This window comes from Protopterus annectens, chromosome 11.part0 (assembly GCF_019279795.1).
Source record: "Protopterus annectens isolate FY-2018-M chromosome 11.part0, PAN1.0, whole genome shotgun sequence".
NCBI classification, from domain to species: Eukaryota; Metazoa; Chordata; order Ceratodontiformes; family Protopteridae; genus Protopterus; species Protopterus annectens.
The window spans coordinates 244,475,941-244,503,020 of record NC_056745.1 but is presented as its reverse complement, the minus strand read 5'-3'; the positions used below and the strand labels follow the sequence as shown (position 1 = coordinate 244,503,020).

General features: G+C 39.4%; 1 protein-coding gene across 2 annotated transcripts in view; it reads right to left on the bottom strand.

Moving 5' to 3' along the window:
- Positions 1-27,080, bottom strand: part of DNAI7 (dynein axonemal intermediate chain 7) — a 1,345,687-nt gene that overhangs the window by 534,439 nt on the left and 784,168 nt on the right. For both annotated transcript variants that reach the window (XM_044087675.1, XM_044087676.1), the window contains exon 7: positions 26,707-26,810. In XM_044087675.1, coding sequence (XP_043943610.1) covers positions 26,707-26,810 — 104 coding nt within the window. The remainder of the gene's footprint in view (positions 1-26,706; positions 26,811-27,080) is intronic.

The window sequence follows — 27,080 nt, the reverse complement described above, 5'->3', positions numbered from 1 at the left end:
CCCCCGACATTTAAAGATGGCTCACTTTGAACCCTGACCAAAAAGGTATTTGAATGACAGTGTCTAGATCCTGGCAGTGCTGTGTCCTTACATTTTGAGATACCATTGCAGCTTCCTCATATGCAGTTTGGCATTGGGAAGCACCAGAACTCTAAGATGCCATGAACCCTAAGGCTTGAAGGACTGTCCTTGCAGTCAGCCCGGACTGATGAGATAGCTGATGGAAGTAAAGGGATAGACTCTTTTTGTTTGTCCGGGGTTAAAAGGCCATCTGGGATGCTGTATTCAGTCTCACACCCAGAAAGCACATGTCCTGAGAGGGTACTAGACTGGACTTTATTTCATTCACAGAATACCCAGGCATCTTAGCACTGCTATCACATATTCCAAATGATGAAGAAGCTCTTCCTTCCTTGAGCCAGAATCAGGCAGTCGTCCAAATAAGGATAGATCTGTATTCCTTTTAGCCTGAAGAAAGCTATCACTGGAGCCAGAACTTTCGTGAACACTCTAGGCAGTAGATAAGCCAAAGGGCAATGCAGAGAACTGATAGTGAGAAGTCCCAGCTCGAAAACGCATGAATACTTCCTGCAACTCAGTCTGATAGGAACATGAAGGTAAGCCTCCTTGAGATCCAAAGTTACCATCCAATGATCTTTGCCCAGCAGAGGTAAAGCTGCTGTAACGTCAACATTTTGAACTTGGGAATGTCCAGATAAGTGTTGAGGGTAGATAAGTCCAAAATTGGTCTCCGTGTTCCCCTTCTTTGGTACTAGGAACAGGCGAGAATAAAATCCCAGGCCCACTTCTGGCATAGGAACCGGCTGTATGGCCCCTATTTGGAGTAACAGAGAAACTTGCCTGTGAGCCTCTATTCTTTGTTGAGGAGGAACGTCTGGCATGCCTTTGAAAGGAGGCAAGGTATGGAAATAAAACCTGTAACCATGGTGTATGATATCCAATACCCATCTGTCTTGGGTAATTAAACTCCAATTTCTTTGAAAAGTGCCAACCTTCCTCCCAAAGGTGCTGCCAGAGAGAAGGCTCTGGCAGCTGAAAAGGTAGGTCATTGGGTCTGTTTACGAAAGGACTGACCCCTGCCCTCACCCGAAGACTGTGCAGGAGAACTCCCTGTTCTAGGCCTGAAAGAGCCCTGAGCTCTGCCCCTACCACGTCTAGATCTACCCCTAGACTGGGAATCATAAGAAGGATCACGTCCACCCCTTAGTAGGCCAATTTCTACTAAACTTTGGAGGCTGGACCTGCAAAAAATCTTTAACAGTCTGCATAGACTTAGCCTTGTCTTCCATTTTCTTTAAAACTGCCTCAACAGGGGGACCAAACAACACTTCAGATTGTAAAGGAGCATCTAAAATCCTTGTTTTAACATGTTCAGACAAATTTTGATCCCTTAGCCAGGCGTGCCTGCGAAGAACTGACCCAGTAGCAGCCACCCTAGACGAGGCCTGTACAGCATCAAAACCACATTGCAAAGAATGCTTACCCACCTGTTCAGAAACATGTATTAAATCTTGCAACTCTTTACAATCAATACCTACTGCCAGAGCATCAACCTTAGACTTCAATTGTGAAAGGAGATAGTTTTGGTATTTCAACATGTGAAACTGGCAATTCAAAGCCCTCATAGCAATAGTGGAAGAAGTATAAACTTTCTTTCCCCATCTATCCAAGGCCCTAGCCTCTTTGTCTGCAGGAACCGGATTCTTTACAACAGAAGCCTTAACACCTTTAGGCCCCTGGCTAACAGTTTCAGGGTCTGCCCTAGGACTCTTAAAAAGATACTTATGAGCTTCAGGCACCCTGTAATACCTATCCGGCTTAACAGGAGCAGGAGGCAAAGAATCAGGATTAAGAGAAGCCTCTGAAAAAACATCTTCCACCACATCCAAAACAGGAGGTATAGCCAAAGGCCTATGCTGGGGTAAAAACAAAAATTCCCTAAGCCTTTTCCTGGAATCAGAGAAGTCTTGACCTTCCCATTTAAAATGCTCCCTCATGGAATGAAGAGTTTCTAAAAAAGAAAAATCCTCAGGAGGAGAAGCAGAAGGAGTAGAATCATCCACATCCGAATCAGAATAAGGAGAGTACTCCTGCAAGTCTTCAGCCGAAGACTCTGAAACATCTGAAGCCTGCTCAAAACCCCCCAGCTCAGGCTCCATCCTAGGTCTCTTATCAGGAGGGGGCATAGAACCCCTAATCAAAGTAATCAAATCTTCTGCCATTTTAAGCATATGCTTCTTGGGCACAGTTCCTGAAGAGCTAGGGGTAACACCAACTGAAGCTAAACCTGGCCTGCCCCTGGGAGAAGCCTTTGAAACAGAAGGAGAGGGCCTAGCCACCCTAGGAAGGGAGGGGAGTATAGTAACCTGAGAAGCCCCCTCAGCCTGACTTGCCTCCTGAGAGGCCACATCTTGCAATAATAAAGTCTCACCCTGGGAACACAAAGAAACCTCTGGTGGAGCCACCGGCCCCACCGACACCTCTAAAGAACCGGCGTCCGGTACAGGCAGTTCTTCTAGCCTAGGCTTAACTGCTTTGTCCTTGCGCTTCTTGAAGAAGCGGGCGTCGAGCATCCGGCGGCATTTTATAATTGCACCGCTTCCCAAAGACTAACCTTGCACAATCCAACCTTCTCTTTATAGTCGTTTATTAAATCTAGCACAAGGCCACAGCCAACAACGTCGTGCTCAGGCCCTAAGCAAGGAATACACAAAGTATGATAATCTCTATGGTATCTGTTTCCCACAAGAAATGCAATTATTGACTTTTTCTGACATCCGGTAAATCACTGAGGCAAGAAAAACTAAAATATTCCCCAGCGAAGTGCCAGCCAACTTTGAACTCGGTCTGAAACTTCGAAATCGAAAATCTCAGAACGCCAACCGGCACTTGCAATGCTGCTTCTGCATCGGACCATGCGACAAAAAAGACTGAGGATATGACGTTGGTCATGCGCATTTGTACCCTGACGTCCTGATGTCAGTCAAATGCGCCTTGACCGACGTCAGCCTTATACTTTGATATTCGGGCCGACCGAGGACAGCGGACTACCCCAAGTGTAAGGACTGCAGCAATGTGAGATGAAGAACATTCATGATTTGTATTACATTGCGATTTTATGACATTTGTATATATTTTCCTTGTGTTCCTGTTTGCGCTTTTATGCCCTGTTGTACTTTGCATTACTGTGGACATGACATTAAATGTTTTTTAGGTGTTGTGCATCTTTTCTTATGCCATTGGCTGTATATTTAGCCATTAGCATATGTTAACTCTGTAATACATAAGTCTGGTCCGCTTTCATAGCTCAGATGTTCTGTTTGGCAAAATGTAAACCATTTTTTTTTGGTTTACATTTCTGTAGGCTTACGCTATGCCTGCACCACTTAATGAATCGCTATGTACCTTCATTTGCATGGTGCAGTACTGTGCATGGGGTGATTAGCATGCCTGAGCCAAGGGCTGCGCAGATCTGGCATACGCTGGTAGTGCACGTGGAATTGGATCGTACCTGAATCGCTCAGCAGCCATATTTGGCATTATACCGCCTACGCTACGCCTGCACCTGGCGCAAGCTTCATGAATCCCGGGGCCTGTCTTTCAATCTACAGTTCGTTTTACTGACATAAAATGAACAACATTGCATACAGTCAGCCAAGTATAGTAATATTGCTGGTCAAACAGTCAGCATATTGTTTCAATGAATAGCTCTTTCCAGACAGTGGATGGAAAAATGTGTTATGTCTAATATACTGGCAAGCTTTGCCATGTCTACAGGGGAATGTCCCTTATCACCTCATGACAGCTTTCCTAAACCTCACTGGTCTGTACAAAGCTAATCCAGTAGATCAGTAGATTATCAGTATAAAATGAATACATTATTGTTCACTGAAAAGTATTGTGAAGTTTCATGTAACTAAATTAATGTAGCCTTTGGTAGGATTGATTTGTTATTACAAGACATGCTTCTACAGGGTGAAATTACTGAAGATGACCATGATTTTATGTTAAGTGAAAAACCTGCATTATCAAGTATATTCGGCATTCTGAAAATACATAAGTGTCTTGAAAATCCATCTTTCAGACCAATAGTTGATGGATGCAGGTCAAAAACTTATTATATTTCACAGTGGATTGACAGCAAGGTTAAGAAAAGTATTTCTAACAATACCAACATTTTAAAAGATTATTGGCAGTTTTTAGAGAAATTTAATACTGTATCTTAATGTGGTACTGGAATTTTTGTAACTATGGATGTTCATGACCTTTTTTCTGTAATACCGCATGATACAGGTTCATCTTGGTTTGAGCAACAACTTTTCTCCACTGGTATATTGTGTAATGTTATGGTAAATGCTTGTGTAACCCTTATGGAGGTAGTCCTGAAAAATAATTTTATATATTTTGAAGGTCAAACCTACAGACAGATTACTGGTGTGGTGATGGGGGCTGCATGTGCCCCCAGTTTTGCAAATCATGTCATGGCCCAATGGGAGGCAGAATATATTTTGCATAGTGAGCACTCTACTTGTTGGTCTTTATACATCAGATTTTTAGATTACATTTTTATTTATTGGATCAACACAGGGGAAAAATTAAAAGAATTTTTGGTCTATGTAAATAATACGGTTGATTTTTTAAAATTCTCCTCTGAATATCATACAGACAAAATTTCCTTTCTACATGTTGAGGTAGAGAAAGATTATAATAACCACTGTTTTTATTCTCATTTATATAGAAAACCTACTTTTTCAAATACTTACTTACATTATTCCAGCTGGCACCCTAGACATCAAATGAAGGCTGTAGTAAAGGGGCAGTTGGTACGTACTGCCAAAATGGTTTCTAACCATGAATATTTTATAATAGAAGCCAGCAAAGTTGTGGGTATGTTTTGTAAAAGGGGATACCCGAAAGAACTATTAGATAGGGTATATCAGGAAGTGATTACTAAGAGAGACAATGGTTTATATGCACGTATATTGGGACAGCAAAGAATAAAAATTGTAAGTAGGGGTGACCCTGTGAATGTGAATAACAAGTACACATTAAGTTTTATTACCACTTTTAATTTGGACAGCACAATAATTTTTTAAGAGCATTTGTAAAAACTGGGCTTTGTTTTTGAAAAATGATGATATGTTAGGCCCAACACCAACAGTAATTTATAAAAAAGGATAGATCGTTAAGGGCGAGATTGGAAAGGAAATTTCAGAATATAGAAAAGAAAGCTTATTCTGGTACAAAAAGATGTGGTTGTTGCTCCTCATGTTCTTATATAAATTCTACAAACAATTTTTATATAAGAAAAAGGAAATATAATGTGAAGGATTGTTTTGCATGCAACACATCTAATGTTGTCTACTTAGTACAATGTAACCATTGTCCAGCTTTTTATGTTGGAAAAACTAGTAGACCTTTTAAAAGATGTATTTATGAACATATTTTAGACATTAGGAATAAAAAATCTACAAACATACTTTATAGACATGTGGAAAGATTTGATAATCATAATTTTAATTTTTTAATCAATGAGTAGATTAAAAAAGATTTACAAGGGTGAGTTATGGATGAACACTTAGACAGGAATGAGTTGAGATGGCAGATATTACTTAATGCATACAACCACCCTGGATTAAATGATAGTTGTTCCATTACCCCCTTATTAAAACTTATGCATTATGGTATAAGGTGATTAGATTTTATTTATGCTGTTTTATTTATATATCAATGTATAAAGTATTTATATGAATATGTAGTAGACTGTTTATTTACAATGTTTTACATGATTTTTAATCAACTTCACAATATCAGGCGCTTACAACTTTAATTTTTTTAATTAATTAATTAATTAATTAATTAATTAATTAATTAATTAATTAATTAATAATATCATGTAACTTGAATAGAGGAGCATACATTTTAGTGTTTTTTATTGTGATTTTGTTGTTCTGATGAAGTTTTTAAATGAAAGCGCTTAACAACTGTCATTATAGTTTTGTGGTTCATATTCATACTGGCTCTGGTTCCTTTGGAGTTTTGCTTCACAACTTTATTCCTGGTTTGTTTCTTCAACGTGTTTTTACAATCAGCATATTGTTTCAATGAATAGCTCTTTCCAGACAGTGGAGGTATAAATGTGTTATGTCATGTCTAATATGCTGGCAAGCTTTGCAATGTCTACAGGGGGAATGTCCTTTGCTGCCCTATGGCAGGTTTCCTAACCCCCTGTTGGTCTGTACAAAGCAAATCCTTTAAATTCTTACTATGTTTGAAACAAAATGTGGTTTCCTGAGTTATTAATGCCATCACTCTGTCATCAGTTAACAAGATTTTCCAGTTTTGGCGAATAATGTCACATATGCCCCCACATTGCTACTATAATTCAAAGTAACTCAAAGGGGCTGCCTGCTTATATCAGTCTCCCTATCATGCACCTGTACATTTCCAGAAAAAGTACAGTTTTGTACCTACCATAAATGTAGATGTTCGAGGATTCCCTTGCTGCAGTCCTGACAATTGGGTATAGTCCGCGTCCCAGTCGGCCCGAATACCAGAGTATAAGGCTGACGTCGGTCATGGCGCCTTAGACTGGCGTCAATGCGTCAGGGTACTAATCGCATGACCGGCGTCATTTCCTCAGTCTTTTCTTGCCCCAGATGTCAGAAGACCCAAAAGACAAGTCCCAAAACAACCTGCACCAAAAACATGTACAATATATACAGTAATATATACAAAAATATAAGCATGTAAACTCACCTACACAACCACCCTGAAACACAGAGGGGAAGGAGGGAGGGTAAATTGGACTGCAGCAAGGGAATCCTCGAACATCTACATTTATGGTAGGTACAAAACTGTACTATGTTCTTCGTCTTCCCTTGCTGCAGTCCTGACAATTGGGTAGAATCCCAAAGCAGAGGTAAGGGAGGCTGGCAAATTATAAAGTAGCAGGAGCTGACAACATGCCTTGTAAAACAGCTGTGGCAAAACCAGCTCTAGTCTTAGAGTATATAGGCAGGTGATAATGCCTAGAGAAAGTATGCACTGAACTCCAAGTAGCTGCTTCCAGAATATCCTTAGTTGCCACCCCTTAGAAATGCTGTTGAAGTGGCAGTAGCCCTAGTGGAATGAGGCCTAATCCCAGCTGGAACCTCTTTGCCATGATGGGAATAACAAAATGCAATGCAAAAGCCAATCCACCTAGAAATAGTTTGTTTTGACACAGGCTTGCCCTGTGAACTCAAAACAAAAGAAACAAGTAACTGCTGAGACTGCCTAAAATCTTTAGTCCTGCTCAAATAATAACGCAATTGCCTGTGTACATCTAAAGTGTGCAAAATCTTTTCCCCTTTATTTTGAGGATCTGCAAAAACGTAGGCAAATGAATAGTTTGGTTTAAAGCCACACTAGAAACCACCTTAGGCATAAAGGAAGGATTAGTGCGTAATGATACCCTGTCCTTATGGAAAATCAAAAGGGCTCTACTGCCATAAGGGCCTGCACTCAGACACCCTTCTTGCAGAAGTAATAGCCAACAGAAAAGCAGTCTTCCATGACAAATATTTCAATTCAGCAGTAGCTGCAGGCTCAAAAGGTTGTAGAGTAAGTTTTCCAACACAAAATTGAGATCCCAAGCAGGAGTAGGAGCTCTCGTGGGGTCTTATATTCTTTGCCCCTCTAAGAAACTGCTTGAACAAAGGATGCGAAAACAAGGTGGGTCACAATCATAGTGAGCTGAAATTGCTGCAGCATGAATCTTTATGGAAGAGAAGGACAAACCTTTGTCCAATAATTCAGTAAGATATTGAAGAGCCACACTCAAATTAGGCTCTGAAATCTCCAAATTCTTTGCTGTACTCCAAAATAAAAATCTCTTCCATTTTTCTGCGTACACTCTCCTAGTACTAGGCCTTCTAGCTTCCATAATCACATTTAAAACTTGTTGAGGAAGCTGAGACCTACCATGCTTCAACACAGAATATGCCAAGCTGTGAGATGAAGAGATTGAAGCTTGACATTGAGCAGATGACCGTCCTTCTGAGATAACAGATGAGGAATCAGAGGTAAAGGCCATGGAGGCTTCTTTACAAGACTCCTTAGAAGTGGGTACCAGTGTTGCGAGGCCAATCTGGAGCTATCAAAATCATCCTTGGCCTGTCCTGTCTGACCTTTAGTAATACCTTTGGAAGAAGAGGTAGAGGTGGAAAGGCATAGACATGAAGGTTTTTCCAACTGAAAGACAGAGCATCCACTTTCCAAGCTGTGTGATGAAACCCCTTTGTGCAATACTTTGGCAGCTGGTGGTTTAGTGGAGAAGCGAACAGATCTATGTCTGGAGTTCCCCATGACACTGTCAATTTCTGAAATACATGAAGATCCAGTTTCCACTCTTGGGGATCCATGATTTGTCTGCTTAATACATCTGCTAGGGAGTTCTGTGCTCCTGGCAGAAACCTTGCCTGAAGAGTCAGTTGCAGGCTTAACGCAGTCTCCCATAAAATCATTGCTTGCCTGCATAGAGGATAAGAATGTGTTCCCCCTTGCTTGTTGATGTACCACATGACAGTTGTGTTGTCTGTCAGAATCAACACCTGCCCTGGAAGAAGTAACTCCTTGAGCATGCCATCAATGCAAACTGGACTGCTAACATCTCCTTCATGTTGATATGTAGATGCTGTAGTCTGGCAGGCCACTTGTCTTGTATCCACTTTCCATTTAGATGAGCTCCCCAAGCAGTGTCCGAGGCATCTGTCGTTAAAATCTGACTCGCCTCTGGCCGGGTCACAGAGAGTCCCTTGTTTAGGTGACATTCCTGAGCCCACCACAAGAATTCCTTTTGAAGGCAAGGTATTATTTGAATGACAGTGTCCAAATCTTGGCAGTGCTGTGTCCATACATTTTGAGATACCATTGCAGCTTCCTCATATGCAGTTTGGCATTGGGAAGCACCAGAATCGAAGATGCCATGAACCCTAATGCTTGAAGGACTGTCCTTGCAGTCAGCACGGACTGATGAGATAGTTGATGGAAGTAAAGTGACAGACTCTTTTGTTTGTCCGGGGTTAAAAGGCCATCTGGGCTGCTGTATTCAGTCTCACACCCAGAAAGCACATGTCTTGAGAGGGTACTAGACTGGACTTTATTTCGTTCACAGAATACCCTAGGCATCTTAGCACTGCTATGACATATTCCAGATGCTGTAGAAGGTGTTCCTTTTCTTGAGCCAGAATCAGGCAGTCGTCCAAGTAAGGATAAATTTGAATGCCTTGAAGCCTGAAGTAAGCTATCACTGGAGCCAGAACCTTTGTGAATACTCTGGGCAGTAGATAAGCCAAAGGGCAATGCAGAGAACTGATAATGAAAATCTCAGTTGAAACCGCAGATACTTTCTGCAACTTAGCCTTATGGGCACATGAAGGTAAGCTTCCTTGAGAATCAAAGTTACCATCCAGTGATCCTTGCCCAGCAGAGGTAACAGTTGCTGTAACGTCAACATCTTGAACTTGGGAATGTCCAGATAAGTGTTGAGGATAGATAAATCCAAAATTGGTCTCCATGTGTTCCCCTTCTTTGGTACTAGGAACAGGCGAGAATAAAATCGAAGCCCTTTCTGATACAGGGACTGGCCGAATAGCCCCTATCTGGAGTAACTGAGAAACTTGCTTGTGAGCCTCTTTTCTTTGTGGAGGAGGAACATCTGGCATGCCTTTGAAAGGGGCATTGTGTGGAAATAAAATCTGTACCCGTGATGAATGATATCCAGCACCCATCTGTCTTGAGTGATTAAATCCCAATTTTCTTTGAAAAGAGACAATCTTCCTCCCAAAGGAGCTGCCAGGCGAGTCCACTGGCAGCTGAAAAGGCAGGTCATTGGTTCTGCTTACGAAAGGACTGACCCCTGCCCTCACCAGAAGTCTGAGCAGGTGAACTGTCTGATCTAGGCCTAAGCAGAACCTTGAGCCCTGCCCTACCACGTCTAGACCTACCCCTAGACTGGGAACCATAAGCAGGATATGTCCACCCCTTAGCAGGCCAATTTCTACTAAACTTGGAGGCTGCACCTGCAAAAATCTTTAACAGTCTGCATAGACTTAGCTTTGTCCTCCATTTTCTTTAAAACTGCTTCCACAGGCGGTCCAAACAACACATCAGACTGTAAAGGAGCATCCAAAATCCTGGTCTTAACATGCTCAGCTAAATTCTGATCCTTCAACCATGCATGTCTGCGAAGAACAGAACTAGTAGCAGCCACCCTCGAGGAGGCCTGAACAGCATCAAAACCACACTGCAAAGAATGCTTACCCACTTGTTCAGACACATGAACCAAATCCAGCAATTCTTTACACTCAATACCTTCCGCCAAAGCATCCACCTTAGATTTCAATTGTGAAAGGAGATAATTCTGATATTTCAGCATATGAAACTGACAATTCAACGCCCTCATGGCTAGAGTGGAAGAAGTATATACTTTCTTACCCCACCTATCCAAAGCCCTTGCCTCTTTATCAGAGGGTACAGGATTTTTAACCACAGAAGCTTTAACACCTTTAGGCCCCTGAGAAACAGTTTCTGGGTCCGCCCTGGGACTCTTAAACAAATACTTATGAGCTTGGGCACCCTATAATACCTATCAGGCTTAACAGGAGCAGGAGGCAAGGAATCAGGGTTCAGAGAAGCCTCTGCAAAAACATCCTCCACCACATTCAACACAGGAGGAATAGCTAAGGGCCTATGCTGGGGCAAAAACAAGAATTCCCTAAGCCTTTTCTGGAGTCAGAGTAATCTTGGCCTTCCCATTTAAAGTGCTCCCTCATGGAGTGAAGAGTCTCTGAAAATGAAAAATCCTCAGGAGGAGAAGCTGAAGGAGTGGAATCATCCACATCAGAATCAGAATAAGTAGGAAACTCTTGCAAGTCTTCCACAGAAGACTCTGAAGCCTGTGAACACTGTTCAAAACTATCAAACTCCTGTTCCACCTAGGCCTCTTATCAGGTGGGGCATAGAACCTCTAATCAGAGTAATCAAATCTTCTGCCATTTTAAGCATATGTTTCTTAGGCACAGAGCCGAAATGCTAGGAGAAGCCCTACAGAAGCTGAACTTGGCCTTCCTCTAAAGAAGCTTTGGCAACAGAAGGAGAGGCCCTAACTACCTTGGGAAGAGAGGGAAGAACAGCTACCTGAGAAGCCCCTCAGCCTGGCCTACCTCCTGAGAGGGCACATCCTGTAACAGTAAAGTATCTGCCTGAGACTCCATAGAGACTCCTGGCAAAACCTCTGGCTCCCTGAGCCTTCTAAAGAACCGGCGTCCGGGACTGCGGTTCCTCACCCTAGACTTCACTGTTTTGTCCTTGCGCTTCTTAGATGAAGCAGGCGTCGGAGCATCCGGCGGCATAGTATAATTACAACGCTTCCCAAACACTAACCTAGCACAATCAAGCCTCCTCTTAATAGTCGCTTGTTAAATCTAGCACAAGGCGGCAACCAACAACGTCGTGCTCAGGCCTAAACAAGGTATACACAATGTATGATAATCCCTATGCGGTATCTGCTTCCCACAAGAAATACAGTTATTCACTTTTTCTGACATCCGGTTAAATACTGAGGCAAGAAAAACCAAAATGTTCTAGCGGGTTACTTAGCCAACTCTGTTTCGGTCTGAAACTCCGGTTTGGAAAATCTCAGAACGCCAACCTGCACTCGCAAAATTGCTTCTGCATCGGACCATCCGGCAAAAACGACTGAGGAAACGACGTCGGTCATGCGCATTAGTACCCTGGCGTACTGGCGTCAGTCTAAAGCGCCATGACCGGCGTCAACCTCTCTGGTATTCGGGCCGACTGGGACGCGGACTATACCCAATTGTCAGGACTGCAGCAAGGGAAGACGAAGAACATCCAGGGTTTTGCTTTATTCAGCCTCTCTTCTTTACTTTTATTAAATGCCCACTGTATTATGTTCTGATTATATCCCCTTGCTTTTAACTTCACCATCAATTCTGCAAACTTCTCTCTATATGTCTCATCATTAGTACATATCCTAGATGTTCGAAAAAATTGTCCCTGAGCAATATTGTTAAATGTATATCTGGAGTGCATACTATCATAATCTAGGATAGTATTTCTCCAGCATTCCTTCCTATATAACACAGTCTCAATCCGTTGTTCTGTGTTTTTCATCACTCGGACATCTAAGAAATCTATAGTTGTATCTGAGAATGAAATACTAAACCTCAAAATATCAGTGGTGCTTTCCAGGTAGGTAACAAACTCATGCAGCTGTTCCCGTGTCCCTGTCCAAAGCAGGAAGACATCTTCCACAAAACGGACATAGTAACTCAGGTACCCCCTCCAAAAATGGTTTGCCTTGAATATTGCTTGATCCTCCCAATATGCCAACACTAAGTTGGCATATGAATTTGCGCAGGGGGTGTCCATGGCCACCCCCCTGTTCTGACGATAGAAGCAATTATGACACAAAAATATTGTTGCTCAACACACAGTCTAACAGTAAACATACACTGTCAATATCCGTTTGATTCAAGATTTATGCTTGTTGCAAAAAGGCTTCAATGGCCATCAAGCCATATTCTTTTGTAATTACTGTGAACAAACTGTTTACATCCATTTGATAACCTGTACATAAACTTTAAAATGTATTCTCAAGCACAACAGATTATAGATATATTTATAAAATCTTATGTCAAATTAAATTAGTTTAGGTTTAAAAAGAACTATCCAAATTGGACCAAAAAAGCACAGAGATGAGATGAAATTAGTAATAATGACCACAGAACACTTCAGCATAAACTTACAGAACAGTGACAAGTGGCACACAGCAGTGGTAATGCCCTTCCATAAGGGTCGCTTTACAACTGACCTAGGAAATTATAGTCTCATCTGCAAAGCCATGGAATGTATTATAACTGACTTCATAAACTACAAAATAATTTTATTTGTTAATCATTGCATACATATATTTCTCATGATTAAATACTGCCAAAAACTGTCTTCATAACATATTTATCAGAAGCCATTTCAAAGTGGCAAAGTCAAATCAATCTTCTCTGTTGTGAAAAATTAAGTCCAAATCAATGATATAAATAATCAGAAACTAGATATATCCTCTGTAAAACCTAAAACTTTCAGGAATTGTTCAAGGTTTCCGATAAACTGATTTACATAAGGTTAATGATGAGCTGTGCAAGGGAAGAAAGTGAACTGAAATGAAAAAAAAAAGACAGACAATATTTGTAATCAACCAAATATTCAAAATGCATAAATTCAGTCTTCATTTCTAAAATGGCAGTTTTGTTCTACCAAAGTCCCAGCTCCTTGTTCAAATAAAACATGGTTCCTATATGTGCACTACAACATACTAACTTAAAACCATTATTTTCTATACCAAGGTAGTAAAGTTAGAGTTAAACAAAGACACATACCTACTTATTATGCTTCCTATTTTACCCAGCATGCCTTTTACTGAAGCAGGGATACATACATATTAAATGGCACACTATTTTCAGTACTTTTGTTACACACTGTTAATTGATATGCGAAGAAAATAGCAAAAATGATATACAGCAATATATGCAGGCAAAATTAATAAATGCAGTCATAATATAGTGCCATTGCTACTGTGCCATGATTGAATTAATAAATGCAATCACAACACAGTAGCAATGGCATTGTGCTTAGAATAATTAATAGCATCACCAATAATAAAATATAATAATAAAAGATTATTCTGTATGCTTGGGAGCAGAGCATTATTGCATTTAACTCTAATTATATTTTTGTATTTTCTGTATCTTTTACTAAGTGTGTAAACAATTACCTTTTTCTGTGGGTTTCAATTGTATAAGTCCTCTTTTACTCTTAACTTGTCACACATATATTTTCTGTTGTATACTATGAATTGTAACAACGTTTATTTTTTGTGGAGCTTTTCTCCCCTGGCCTCCGCTAAAAAAGGGCACTAGCTCAGTTTGACTTTCCCAGTCAACAAATGTCAAACAAATAAATAAATAATCCTTTTAATCAAAAGGGTTCTCTTTCTTCCAAGACTTCAGTTTAACATCTCTTCTGAAGGAAGGCACACTTAGGAGTGGAGCACCCCCTTAATGCTGCAATGCAGTGTCAGCAATTTGAAAATAAATCCATTCACCTGGAGTGTTAGTAGAACCCACAGCCTTCTGTTCTTTCAGGGGAGTGGTGGAGTGTGCTACCTGTTGAGCCACTGACACTTGTAGGTACTGCTATAATGAGAAATAAGAAATACTTTGATGCTAAAATATTTAGCTTGACCCTTTCAAATGTGGATTGACGACCTCATTTCAAACTGTCCTTGTAAACCAAGGTCTCATATTTTAACTCAATATTTATTCCCATTCTGGATATATTAGTACCACCTCAAAAGAGACGAGTACTTTCTCTATAATGGCCATGGGTTACTCCATCAATCACCCTTGGTCTAGTTCCCAGACACTCAAAGATTATATGACCCAGGTGAAGTTTGAGAAGTTCATAATCAAGTAAAAATGTTACACATGATAGTAAAAATGTTTTTTCTATATAAACAATAGCTCCATGTAAATAACAGCAAAATATTTTGGGCCACTATTGATCATATTCTCCATCCTGGCTATCCTATCCTATCTCTCTTTCCTCATCTAAGCAACTTTAATACTGCTTAGCAATTTGCTAACTACTTTCATAATTACACTTAAAAAAAAAACATTAGCATAGATACCCACATTGAACAACCATGCACATCATCTACCACTATATCCAATATATTTACCCTCCAAACATAATCAGAAAAAAAACAAAAACCAAGCTCACCTGCTCACTAACAACTTAATCTAGAATTCCTAAACATTGCTACAAGATTCACCTCCTATCCTGTCATCATTATCAGTAGGTCCATAAATAAAGGCTATGGCCCTACAATCTGGAAAATTTTACTTGTTGCAATCCATCACAAAGTCACATCGCCACAGTAGTCAGGAAGTCCTTCTACGTGGCACACCTCATCATAAAGGGGTTCTCATCCAGGAAAAAAGAGGTCATTGTTCCCCTCTACTCGACACTCATTAGACCCATTGTAGAGTACAACACCCCTTTTGGAATGTACCTCACAAGACATCTGCAGCAGCTGGAAAGGCCACAGAAGTACCTCACAAAGAGGATTACTGGCCTCAAACAAATGCCCTACACGGACCACCTCAAAAAACTCCAGCTTTACTCTGTAGCATATCGCCTACTCCGAGGTGATCTCTGCCTAACATATAAAGCTATGTCAAACCCAGAGCTGTTGGACATGCTACACCTAATGAAATCCCAATCCCTCTGAGCTACACGCTCTAGGGACCTAAACCTTGTCACCACAATAAACAGGAAATGCTGGAGGGATAGATTCCTGTCCCAGAGACTTCCCACACCCTGGAAAAGGCTACCCATCTATGTCAAGCAAAGTTCTTCATTAGCACTCTTCAAGAAAAATCTTGATGAGTGAATGGGAAATACACCATAGGAAATACACCCCGGGGATCTCTTCTGTATCTCTGCTCGACAGTGGCACAGGATAACTTTCTTGGGTGGCATAAGCCAAGAAGAACCTTGTTGGCTAGGCTTACCTAGGCCCTTGGGCCGATAGCCTAGTACCTACCTATGAACCTATGAAAGGCAGTCTTTCTGTGGAGATGAAAACTATCATCTTATTATTTTGCTGTCTCTACTCTACAGGATTTTCATATGAACACAGATAGTTCCTAAAATATCCGATCCCAGTATTTTTGCCAGTATTCCAAGTTTTTTGTTTAAATTATTGAACCAATACTGCACTTTTAGATATGGCTGCATACGTAGGTGGTTATTTTCCATTATGTCTTTTTGATGTTCCTTATGAGTGGGTTCTCTTTAAAGTTCTTTGGAACATTTTCCTAAGCAGTAATGGAGATGTGCTACAAAAGCACTTACATAACAGAGCTACATGATGGCAGCAGACACTTGCATAAACTAAGCAGTGGGTTTCAGTTACAGATTTTCTTGAGTCCCAGTGGCACACTGAAATGGAAGAACATTTATCACTTCCATTCAATTCCACAAAGCCTGACACACATTCAGCAGTGCAGCTTAAATAAATTTTATACACACATCATATCTGTGACAAACTATGAGAAGTTATCTGTTGCAAGGAAATATAACTTTCACAGAGTAGTTGCATTAGTGGAAAGACTAACCCTGTTTCTAATGCATGAAGAGCAGATACGTTTCTGTTAAAGTCTGACAAAAAGAAAAGATTATTCACCTCTTCTAGCCTTATCCTGTCTTGGAAAGGTCAAAGCTACTATTTTGTTTCCTGTCCATGAGAGGCCATAGCTGTATTTTATTCCAGTACCCATGTAACATGTTCTATCAAACAACAGAATCAGAAAAAAGAAGGCCAGCTTAGACAAAACAGAAAAACAACAGTGGCGAAAGCTGGGAGGGAGTTACCACCAAAACTACAGGAAAGAAACTAACAATGTACTGATATGCTTAGCAAGTCAGACAACAGTTATATACTATTTCTTTCCTTTCTGTTTGTTTTTTCTTTTTAAATATTTCCTAAGAAAGGTCAGAATCCTAAGTTATGAGTGGGAAGAGGAGGAGGAGAAGGCTCTAGCGGGGTACACCATCAACCAACACAGCAGTGAATCCCTGCCTTGCCTTGGACTGAATGTACAGCTTACATCTAGTAAGGTGTGAAAAAAGACCAAGTGGAAAATGTCTAAGAAACTTCCTTGAAGAAATTTGCTGAAGTAGCATCAGCCTTAGTTAAGTCAGATATGAATTGTCTTGAAATTAGTTTCTTTGTGGAGTCAAAACAGAAAACTATACAATTTGAAAGCTATTTAACTGCTGCCTCTTTAGTTATTAGTTCATACAAGTTATCCTGAGCATAAAAAGGTTGCTGCTGAGACTTCCTAAAAATTCATTCATTCATTCATTCAGTCATTCATTTTCAAATGCCTATTTTATCCTGTTTGGAGATGAAGGGAAGCCACAGACTCATCCTGTACTAAGGATGCCAGTCTATTGCAGGATGCACTTGCATGCAACCATGCATGCATATACACAAACACGCAAGCAAAGGCACACCACATGCACCCACTCACTGCTTACACACCTACAGGTAATTTGAGGGACTGACAGCATTTCAGCAAAATCTACAAAAGGTGGCTACACAGCATCTAAACAAAAGAAACTCCACTTGAGAACTAAATCAGAAAACCAAGCATTGTGAGGTATCAATGGTAACTGTTACACCAGCACATATGTATTTTACCCTAAATGTTTTATTCTGAAAAGTAGGCCAACAACCGCTTATTTGGAATTGGAAAGATATTTTTCTGTAGCAAATCTGCTCTAACCAGTGTCTGAAAAGCCACATAAGATCTACTGATCAGTGATTGACTAACCCAAAAGGCTCTTTTTAACAAAATTTTTACAAGTTTCAAATTGGACTTTCATGCAAGTGGTCAGTATTTAATCATCTAAAAAAAGGCATACTAAAAGGAAACTGGCTATTCATCTACATGGAAGACTGAAGATTAGAGTTCTCCAATCAGGGAGCTCTTTATTGCCTTGCTAAAGGAAAATCTTGGATATGTGCTGGTTCTGTTAAGGCTGAAACAAGCACTAAATTCAAAATGTACCAGCAACCAATCATGCCCAACCAGTTTCTTTTTAGAAAGATGTAACAAGAATACAATATTTCTGCAAACATCTATATAAACCATCAGCTGTAAAACAACTAAAAATGTAAGGATTACTGACCAGATTAACACCAAAAGCCTTTCTCTGTTTTATTTTCTACAATTTCCTCATCATACTTTCAAGGAGGAGGACAGTAGTTTAATCAGCTAGTAAAGTAGTACTGAAAGAATAACAGCTTAGTCCTCTGTGTGGATAGATGAGTATTACATAGATTTCTACAGTCAGGAAGCATGTTATTCACTTGTTAGGCAAAAATCCAGGTATCAGCTGGTTTTGATAGGGCAGAAAAGTACAGTACAGAGGGAAGGAGGGAGGGAGTAGAATACTTGAAGAACATCATGTTCTCTATACAAAAAGAAACTCCAACACGATTGTTGAGATTCCAAGTATTGAGAACTAATTTTATTTCTAAAAAAAAAAAAAAAAACAAATAAATCCAGTTCCAAACCCTCTCCTTCAAAAAAAGAGACTGACTCTAGATCATTCCTTTTGTAGGTTTTATTCAGATAAATGCTTTGGTCCTTGTAGACGTCTTCAGATCCACTTCTTACCTCTAAACTTTCTATGAACAAGATTCTATTCTAAATACTTTTAAAGAGGGGACACAGTATACTGTAGGACAACCCAATTCCACCTGACAGCTCTTTTTACCTCATTAGAATGAAGAAATATGATAGGATTTTAGACCCATCTTCATTTTTCATGGGGAACCATTCCCCAGCTCAGAATACAAACATCTGATAGGATGTTAGACCCATCCTCATTTGCATGAAAATGTTCACAAGTAGTGCTTGGTGAGACCATGAGTCCAACCCTTGGAACTCATATTTGTTGCTAAACTCTGTTATTGACCAATTGACCAATCCTCTCTTACTTTAAAGTATGCCCATTTTATGTATAAACTCATAATCAATTAATTTTACATGTATGGCTACCAGACTGAATTTTACAAAATGCTTTACAGATATTTCTTCTGGTCAACAAGCATTACTATATTGTTTTAACACATCACTTACCATTTGGCCCTGTAATTAGATCTTAATTTCAGGTTATAGCATCTTGATTATCATTGTCATTTTCAGTTTGTCAGTTTACTGATATTAAAATATATTCACTATCTGAAATGCTTTTAAACTGCCAGAGCAACAAAACAACAACCTCCCTTATCATTTAACAGAGACAGTTGGTTAACCAAGAAGTGCTTTTTCTTGTTTGTCACAAGCTTCCTCAGATCATGAGTTACCTTACGAATCATACAGTGGTCAGATTGTGCAGAAGTATAAAATGTACTGAAATGAGTTAACAATACTAAACTAACAATATTGTTATTTCGGGATGTAGTAGGGGAAGATAAAGCAATACTGAATAAGTAAAAATTTTGAGACAACAAAGTCATAATAAACTTGACTTCAAATCTAATTTTTTTAGCAGAAGTTTGACTTTGATTGTGAATCTCTAGAAGAATTCTAGAGAAGAGTTCCAAGCAGTTGTATGGAGAATAAGACAATAAAAAAGTTAATAGCAGAATTCAGGAGAAGTGCCCAAGCAGTTGTAAGGAAGATGAATCAGTGATACAGGACTAAAAGTTATGGTATAAATTTAAATGTAGTAAATTTGACTCTGAAAGTTATTCTTTGTGGCTCTCTAGCAGAAGCCATACAGTTTTTTTTCAACACAATAGTTTGTTGTTTAGGGTCCATAATCACAGGACACTTTTAATGGAACAGCTACTGTATAGTCCAGGGCTGTTGTATACATTGAGCCAAACTTGTCATTCTAATTTTTTTTGTCCAGGAATACACTTTTGTTGCCAACCAGGGGCTTGAATTCAACATAGTCCAGGATATGGAAACTGAAAATGTAGTGTCCCTCTTTCTTAATGCTGTGTTTTGTAAGCGTGTTTGTGTGGACTTTCAATATGATGTCTGACAAATGGTGTGAAATGCATATTTTCAGCTTAATTGCCTTCCCACATAAAAACATTTACATTTCAGACATTCTGCCCTGAAAACAACCATTTCAGTGTTGCAGTTACCCCTCATTTTGCTATGGCCCATGCTAAGGCAGATGAAGCAATCATCTCCATTCATCCAGGTTGCAAAACCTAAATCTCTGTGCTCCACACCAGACTGTGCCATAATCATCTATCCTTTCTTCAAGGTCTTTTGAGTCAAGGGAGGCTGTGATGTTTCTTCCTTTTTGAACAAATAAACCTCAGGCCTGATTCAATGATCTTAGCTATGCATCTGGTTTTTAATTGTTATGATCAAGTTCTCAACGGTGGCCTTGCAAATCTCTTTATGGTCTAGTGTAAATGTAATAGTCCTGCTTCTTTTTCTGGCCTCAGTTTTAGGCTCAAGGTGGGCTATTTTGAAGTTGTTGAGCCATCTGCTGAATAGGTCCAGCAGAAAAGGTTCCTTTGCTATTTTCAAGTTATTTATTAGTTCCAGTATGTTACTCACCATCCTGCTTTCATACCCCTAGCTAGGAAATATTTTGTGAGTTTGTTTACATTGTTTAGAAACTCCATACGTTCTTTTGCGATGCACATATCCTGTGTCTTTATGACACTGTGACACTGTTCGGTTATCTGGGGATGTATACTGGAAGCATGCAGCAATATGTACACCTTTGTGGGTTTCCACTATAAATTGCAGGAGACAGACCCTATTTCAATGTTATTGCTGACACTCAGACCTAAAAAACATACAGAGTTCTGATTGTGGGTCATAGTAAATTTCAAAAAGGATGTTATGCTATCTTTATGTGAATAGAAGTCTTTCAGCTGTTTTTCTTCTCCATTCCAGACAATGAAAATGTCATCAATGTAACAGGCCTTGTGTTGTTGAAAATTTGAGCAATAAACCAAATCTTCTTCCTATTTTGCTAAACAAAAGTGTAGCTGGTTCAATTAGCACCCTGTGCCAATGATACAAATGAGCACCTCACCCCATCAGCTCTTCAACTGAAGAGCAAAATAAAAAAGCACTTCAATGTAATAAGCTGTAAGCAATCAGCTTACTGCAGGCAGATGTGCACCCCCCAAAAAAAGGTTCCTTCTACTGGCACATCAACCAGGTGGTCAGATGCATGAAACTCCCCCACCTCCAGCCCCAGCCATTCAGGTCCCAATTCTGTACACTGTCCCCAACCTTCCTTTTAACATATTTTATTTTAAAAAAGGATTTCGTCTTTTAAACCATAGCAAACTGTTTGCTACAAATATAGCAAACAGTTGCCATTGCTTATACTTAGTTGCCATTGCTTATACTTGCCAGCACAGAGTGCTTCAGTACTCCTGTTATAGTTTTAAAAAATTTTCTTTTTAAACTGTAGAAAACTACTTGCTACAGTGTCCAAGTTTTAGTTAAAAAATGATTTTACCTTTAAGTTCTTGCAAGATGTTCACTAATTTAAGTCCTGCACTTTCCAGTGTTTTATGCCATTCTTTTCTCAGATTGCTGTCAACATTGTTCCACATGGGTCTTTTTTCCAGTCGTAGCCCTCTGGGAACCATTTAATTTTTCACTGAGGTGGTTAGAAAAATTATCTTTCATTGGTGTCTTTTGAGTCCCCTCCCTGCTGTGTTGGAACTGGAATCTCTGTGCATCCAGAGTATGCAGAATCTGTTCTCCCTGTTTTTTACCATCTAGGTAAAAAGGTGGAAGACTGATGGCTTGATTCAAAGGAAACTCTGAAACCATGCTGGGCATAAATGAGGGAGTTTGTTCTTAAAGATATCCTATCCCTATGGAAAATCAGCTAGGGCTCACCCACCATGAGAGCTTGCAACTCAAATACTCTTCGTACACAATGATGAATACAGTTTTTCAAGTCAAAAGCCTTAAATTGTATTGATGGGCAGGTTGAAAGAGTGACATAGTTAATTTCTTTATCATATAGTTGAGCTCTCAAGGAGGAGCAGCCTGTTTACTAGGAGGTCTGAGGTATAAAACTCCTTTTAGAAACTATTTGACAACAAATAGAGAAGAAACAGGAGGATCCATGGGCAGACATGCTGAAATGGCCATAAGATGAGCCCTTATACATGAATAAGCAAGGCCAAAGGAGAGTAGCTCACACAAATATATGAATACCAGAGGTACAAAATCTCTGATGGACCCCTGGTCGCTGGCTAGGCACCAAATAGAAAACTGCATTCTACTTACCAGTATAAGATTTTATACTAGCAGGCTTTCTTGCCTCCTTTAGTAGCTGGTGCAGATCCTCATGAAATAAGTGCCTAAAAGGTTTTAAAATTACATCACCTAGGCAGTTAGTTGAAAGTGATTGATACTGGGGTGTAATTAACTTCCCTTGTCTTGTGTCAGTAGATCCAGTCTGTGAGAAAGCTTGTAGTAAGTACCCTTGGCCAATTCCACAAGAAGGGAGAACTAAAGTTGTCTGGGCCAAAAGGGGATCACCACAATTATTTTTATGGTATCCTTTTGAATCTTCGAATTATCCTGGAAATCAAAAGAAAGGGTGTAAATGCATAAAGGAACATTCCTCTCCAAGGGAATGAAAATCCATCTACTTCCCAGACTTGTTTGTAGGGAGTCCTGGAGTAAAACTTTAGTCTGTTTTGAAAAAAGGTATACAGATCTAGCTGAGGATTTCTCCATGAATGGATAAAGTCATAGAAACCCCCCCTCATTCAATTTCCATTTGTGAGGGACTGTCCTGGACCTGCTTGTCTGTCACAATATTTTGCCCTGACAGAATGTAAGATGTTTGGAGAGTTAAGCAATGCTGAAGAGCTGACTCCTAAACAGACATTGCTATCCTGCATAAAATGTACAACCTTGCACCTCCCTGTTTGTTTATATACCACATGACTTTGGTATTGCCTGTAATTACTTGGAGAGGTCCTGGTGAACAATGCTGATGAGGAGTTCAAGACATGGATCACAACCAGCCTCTCTTTTAAACTGATGTGCACTGGTCTGTCTGAAGGATTTCATAGGCCTTGCACTCTTACTCCTTAGAATACTGCTCTGAAAGAAAATATGACATGTCTGTGGTGCCAGATTGGATTGAGGGTTGTGGAGAGAAGGGGAGACCTGCATTCAGTTGAATTTGTTGTCTCCACCAAAGCAGTTCTCTTTTTTATAAAGCCCAAAACTGGAATTTGATACTCCAGAGAATGCAAATGCTGTGTCCATGTATTCTTTAGAAACAACTGCATCTTTCATGTGTCTAATCTGGCAAGATGTATCATGAAAATCATAGAAGCCATGAACCCTAGGATCCTGAAAATTTATCTTGCAGAAGTCTAAGACTGATTGGAGAAATTAAGGAAAATTTTCAAATAAAGATCCACCTTGACTTGTGTTAAAAAGGCCTTTTGGAGAGCAGAATGTATAAGACATTACAGAAACACAATCCTGTGAGTTATTCCACTGAAAGGATGTTTTTGTGTCTGGTACCATCTGTAGCTCTCCTGCACCACTTTTAATACCCAGGAGTCCGATACAATTGTTTTTCCAAAGGAGAATGATGATGGCCAATGTTTTGGAAAGATTTATAGAGATATCACTTAGTGGAGAGGGAAGAGAGTACAGAATGCTGAACAGTTATTCTGTACTGTTGGCCTTTCCTTTTTTTTCTGAAAATACCCCTGTTTTTTTATTGTTGCTATTCATCAATCAACTCTTTTTGCAATTTATTTGCCAGAAAAGGACTGGTTTTGTATGTTTTGTTTTTTACGTGCAAGAGGAAGGCCTAAAATGTATTGGGTTACATGAAATATCTTAGAAACTCCCTGAATTAAATTCCCTCTTTCATTATATTGTTTGAGAACCTGGATAACAAAATAGCCAAACAATAACTCCTTATCTAAAGCTAAATCCAAGATTTCAGAATTTATCTCATCAGCAATCATTTAGCTATGTACTCAAGCATATCTTCCTAACATTGTAGCATTTGCAGCATCCCTAGACACAGAATCTGCACAATCATCAAAGCATGATTAGATACCTGAAAAATAGTATAAACAGTTTTGTTCAGAAAAGAGCTTTCTTCTGTAGGAAAAGTGGAAGCTAATTCCCTCAGATTGTCCATATGACATATTGTACATTAAATTTCCACATATACACTTGGTAATTCAAAATTCTAAAGGCTAAAGTGGAAGAAGAAAACATTCTTTCACCAATATACTCCAACATTTTACCCTCCTTATCACCAGGAGAATGGTTGTTATTGAACATCAGTCTGTTACTAGCATGAGTCACAGTGGAAATTGCATCAGGGTCAAATCTAAGGAGATAGAGAAAATAAATGTATTAGCCTGAGGGGGGTCTATATTACAACGTCAAACTCACACAAGTCTGAACATTGTAATATCAAACCCAAATGTTCAAAACATGGAAAAAGCGAAGCCATGGAACACCAATGTGGGCCATTTTTGGGGCTTTGCTATTTCCACCACTGTGGTGCGATCTCAGAGTTGGTATATTTAAGTAGGGGGGTGTGGGGGGCACTGCCCCCTATGTTGGGGAGTGTGGGGGGTGAAGCCCCCCACATTAGATTTCGAACTTACCAGTTCGATATTACATTGTTCGAACTCCTGCGAGTTTGATGATGTAATATAGACCCGCCTGAGGTACCTTTTACACCTTATCTACTTTTTTTAGGTACTGATGGCTGAGTATCAGGATGATTACAGACAGCATTCAATACATCATCTAAAGGCTGACAACACAGGAAGGATATGTATATCCATTTGTCATAATACCTCCTCAGTTCAGGGAGGTCATCTGTATGTTCCCATAAAAACATCTCATGCATCCTGGAAATGGTCTGATTAAATGAAAATTGCTCCACAGGAGGATAACAATTAAACATTTTCCTCACAATTCAACAGCTGGGCTTATGAATCTGCAGGACAAGAATCCCCACCTCTGACAAAATCGTAATAATCAGACCCTGTTTACTCAGGAATAATTTGATAGGGAATGTTCATCTGTAAACACTTCTATATACCAAGATTTACTGTCTGTAATGCCTGTCTAAGTAAGGTAATGAACTCAACTTTCTTAGTAGTTATAACTTTATCAGAAGAACAATCTTTAACTTTTTGTTTTTTCTTAACAGGAGTTCCACCAAAAGAGAACCAACTTGAAGGAGGAACTCCTGCCCAGTCTAATGGTGCTTTGCCCAGGTTACCCCAAGAAGAATCCCCCAGAGTGTCTGCCAGACCCAGAGAAGATGATTCTCTCATGCCCATTCCACACACTGAAACAGCCAAAGGAGACATGGCTGACAGTTCATGCTGTCCAAAAGGACTGCAACAGAGGAAGCCAGACAGAAAAAACAATAGTCTGAGGAACAACCAATGGCCACTGCAGGTTCACCCATTATTAGCTGAGGTGTAGACTAGGTCCACAAAAGTAGAAAGGACTCCTTGCTAAGTAATTTGTCTTTCTAGGTAATGCAGAATAAGTATTCATGCTGTAACTCGGGAAGAAGCACCAAAAGTAGGAAGTGTTACTGAAGTGAATCTGCTGACGAGTAGCACATTTACACTCACACCACTTTACCCGGACTCTTAGGTTATAAAACATAAAAGAACAGAATTTCCATGTCAGTACTGTTCAAGCACTTGTACACACACTAACGTACTCAAAATGGCAAGTAGGTTGTCATGAAATAAGAATAGGCATTGCACTGACAAATTCTAACCAATTCTTCTGTAAATTTTTTTCTGTCGCACAAAACTCATAGTTTACACAAACAGTACACAATATTCCACAAAATTAGCCCCACATACTATCCTAATCAAACCCAGTCAAAATTACTGGTCTCTGAGAAGAGACTTCCAATACTGTGAAAAAATACTGGGTTTCTTAAAGGGGAAATCTTGCTTTTAGACACAAAATAGATAAACTTCTATTTTTCTTAAAAGGGCAATAATTTCTGAATGGAATGGGTCTCCAACAGGGACTTATCTGCCAGAAACAAAGCTCTTAGTCAATTGCTGCTCCTGAAAAGCTAGAGGGATGCTTCTTCTCGAGATAGCAAAAAAGCACTGAAGAAAGCTTTACTCTGATTCCAGATTTCCATCTTTAGGATTATCAAATCAGCAGTCAGCGTGAAGGAATGGGGGTAGGGAGCCAGAGATTTTAAAGCTGTCTGGCTGTTGTTTCCTAGGTGGGAAATAATCGGGTCTATATCAGAACATCGAAGTATCAAAACTTCGAATGTTCTGATATCGAACACTATTCAGCGAACGCTAAGAATAACGAAGTCACAGAACAGTGAATTCTTTCCTTGGGAAAGAAAAAATTCGATGTTCTGAATGTTCAATATTTTCATGTTTAGATGTTTTGGGGCCGATGAAATAGTGTTTGCTATTTTCATCTTTCGATAACGTGATATAAACGCATATAACCTATGGGCTACTGCAGCAGTGGGAATGATAAACATCATTTCTGGCAGGTAGCTGGGAGAGGTCAAAAGGTTTTCAAGCAAAAATCTGCTCTTAGCTAATAACAGACAGCCCATGACTCAGCAGAAGAGTAAAACCGACCACAAACTTGTAGGCAAATGACATAGCTATATAGTCGCTTAAATGAATAGGTAAATTAAACATGCAAGAAGGAGTTACAAGTAAACAGCAAATCATAATAAAAATTATATAAAAACAACTTAAAGGAAAACCAGCAAGTGATGGCAGAAGGGAATCTTGCATAAATGTCCACTAAGTTCCAATTTCCTCATTTAATCTTAATAAAAAAGTTTGTAATGATTTTAAAAAGAGAAACAAGAAAACATTATAAAATATGAACTACATAAAGCAAAATATGTAAGTATATGTGAACTACTTTAATATAACATTTAATTTTTCACTAGCTATTTAAATGAATAATTCTGAACTGATATTACCATTACTATTAAATTTCACTGTAAGTAGAACAATACCTGGGATTCTTGTTCAAATTAGCCCATATACAAAGAGTGATATTTTCATCTTCAATGACCTGCTGCATATTTCCGGTCTCAATATCTGATGAAATCCTTGCAGTCTGTAAGACAAAGCAGTACAAAGAAACTAACCAACCAGAACTTGGCAAAGATAAAGAATCCATTGTTAGTGAATAAAGCAGGACAAGAAATAACTCTGATTAATGGATGAAGAAAGTCTATAGTTCCAAGTCAGGAAATAATATTAGATTAAGCATTATAACTTCTTGACAGAAACTGTTAAATTTCCCTAATCTGGATTGCCCAGAGCAGAAGTATTATGCTGAAATCCCATTAAGTAAGAATAGTGACTAGCAAGATTAACTAAACAT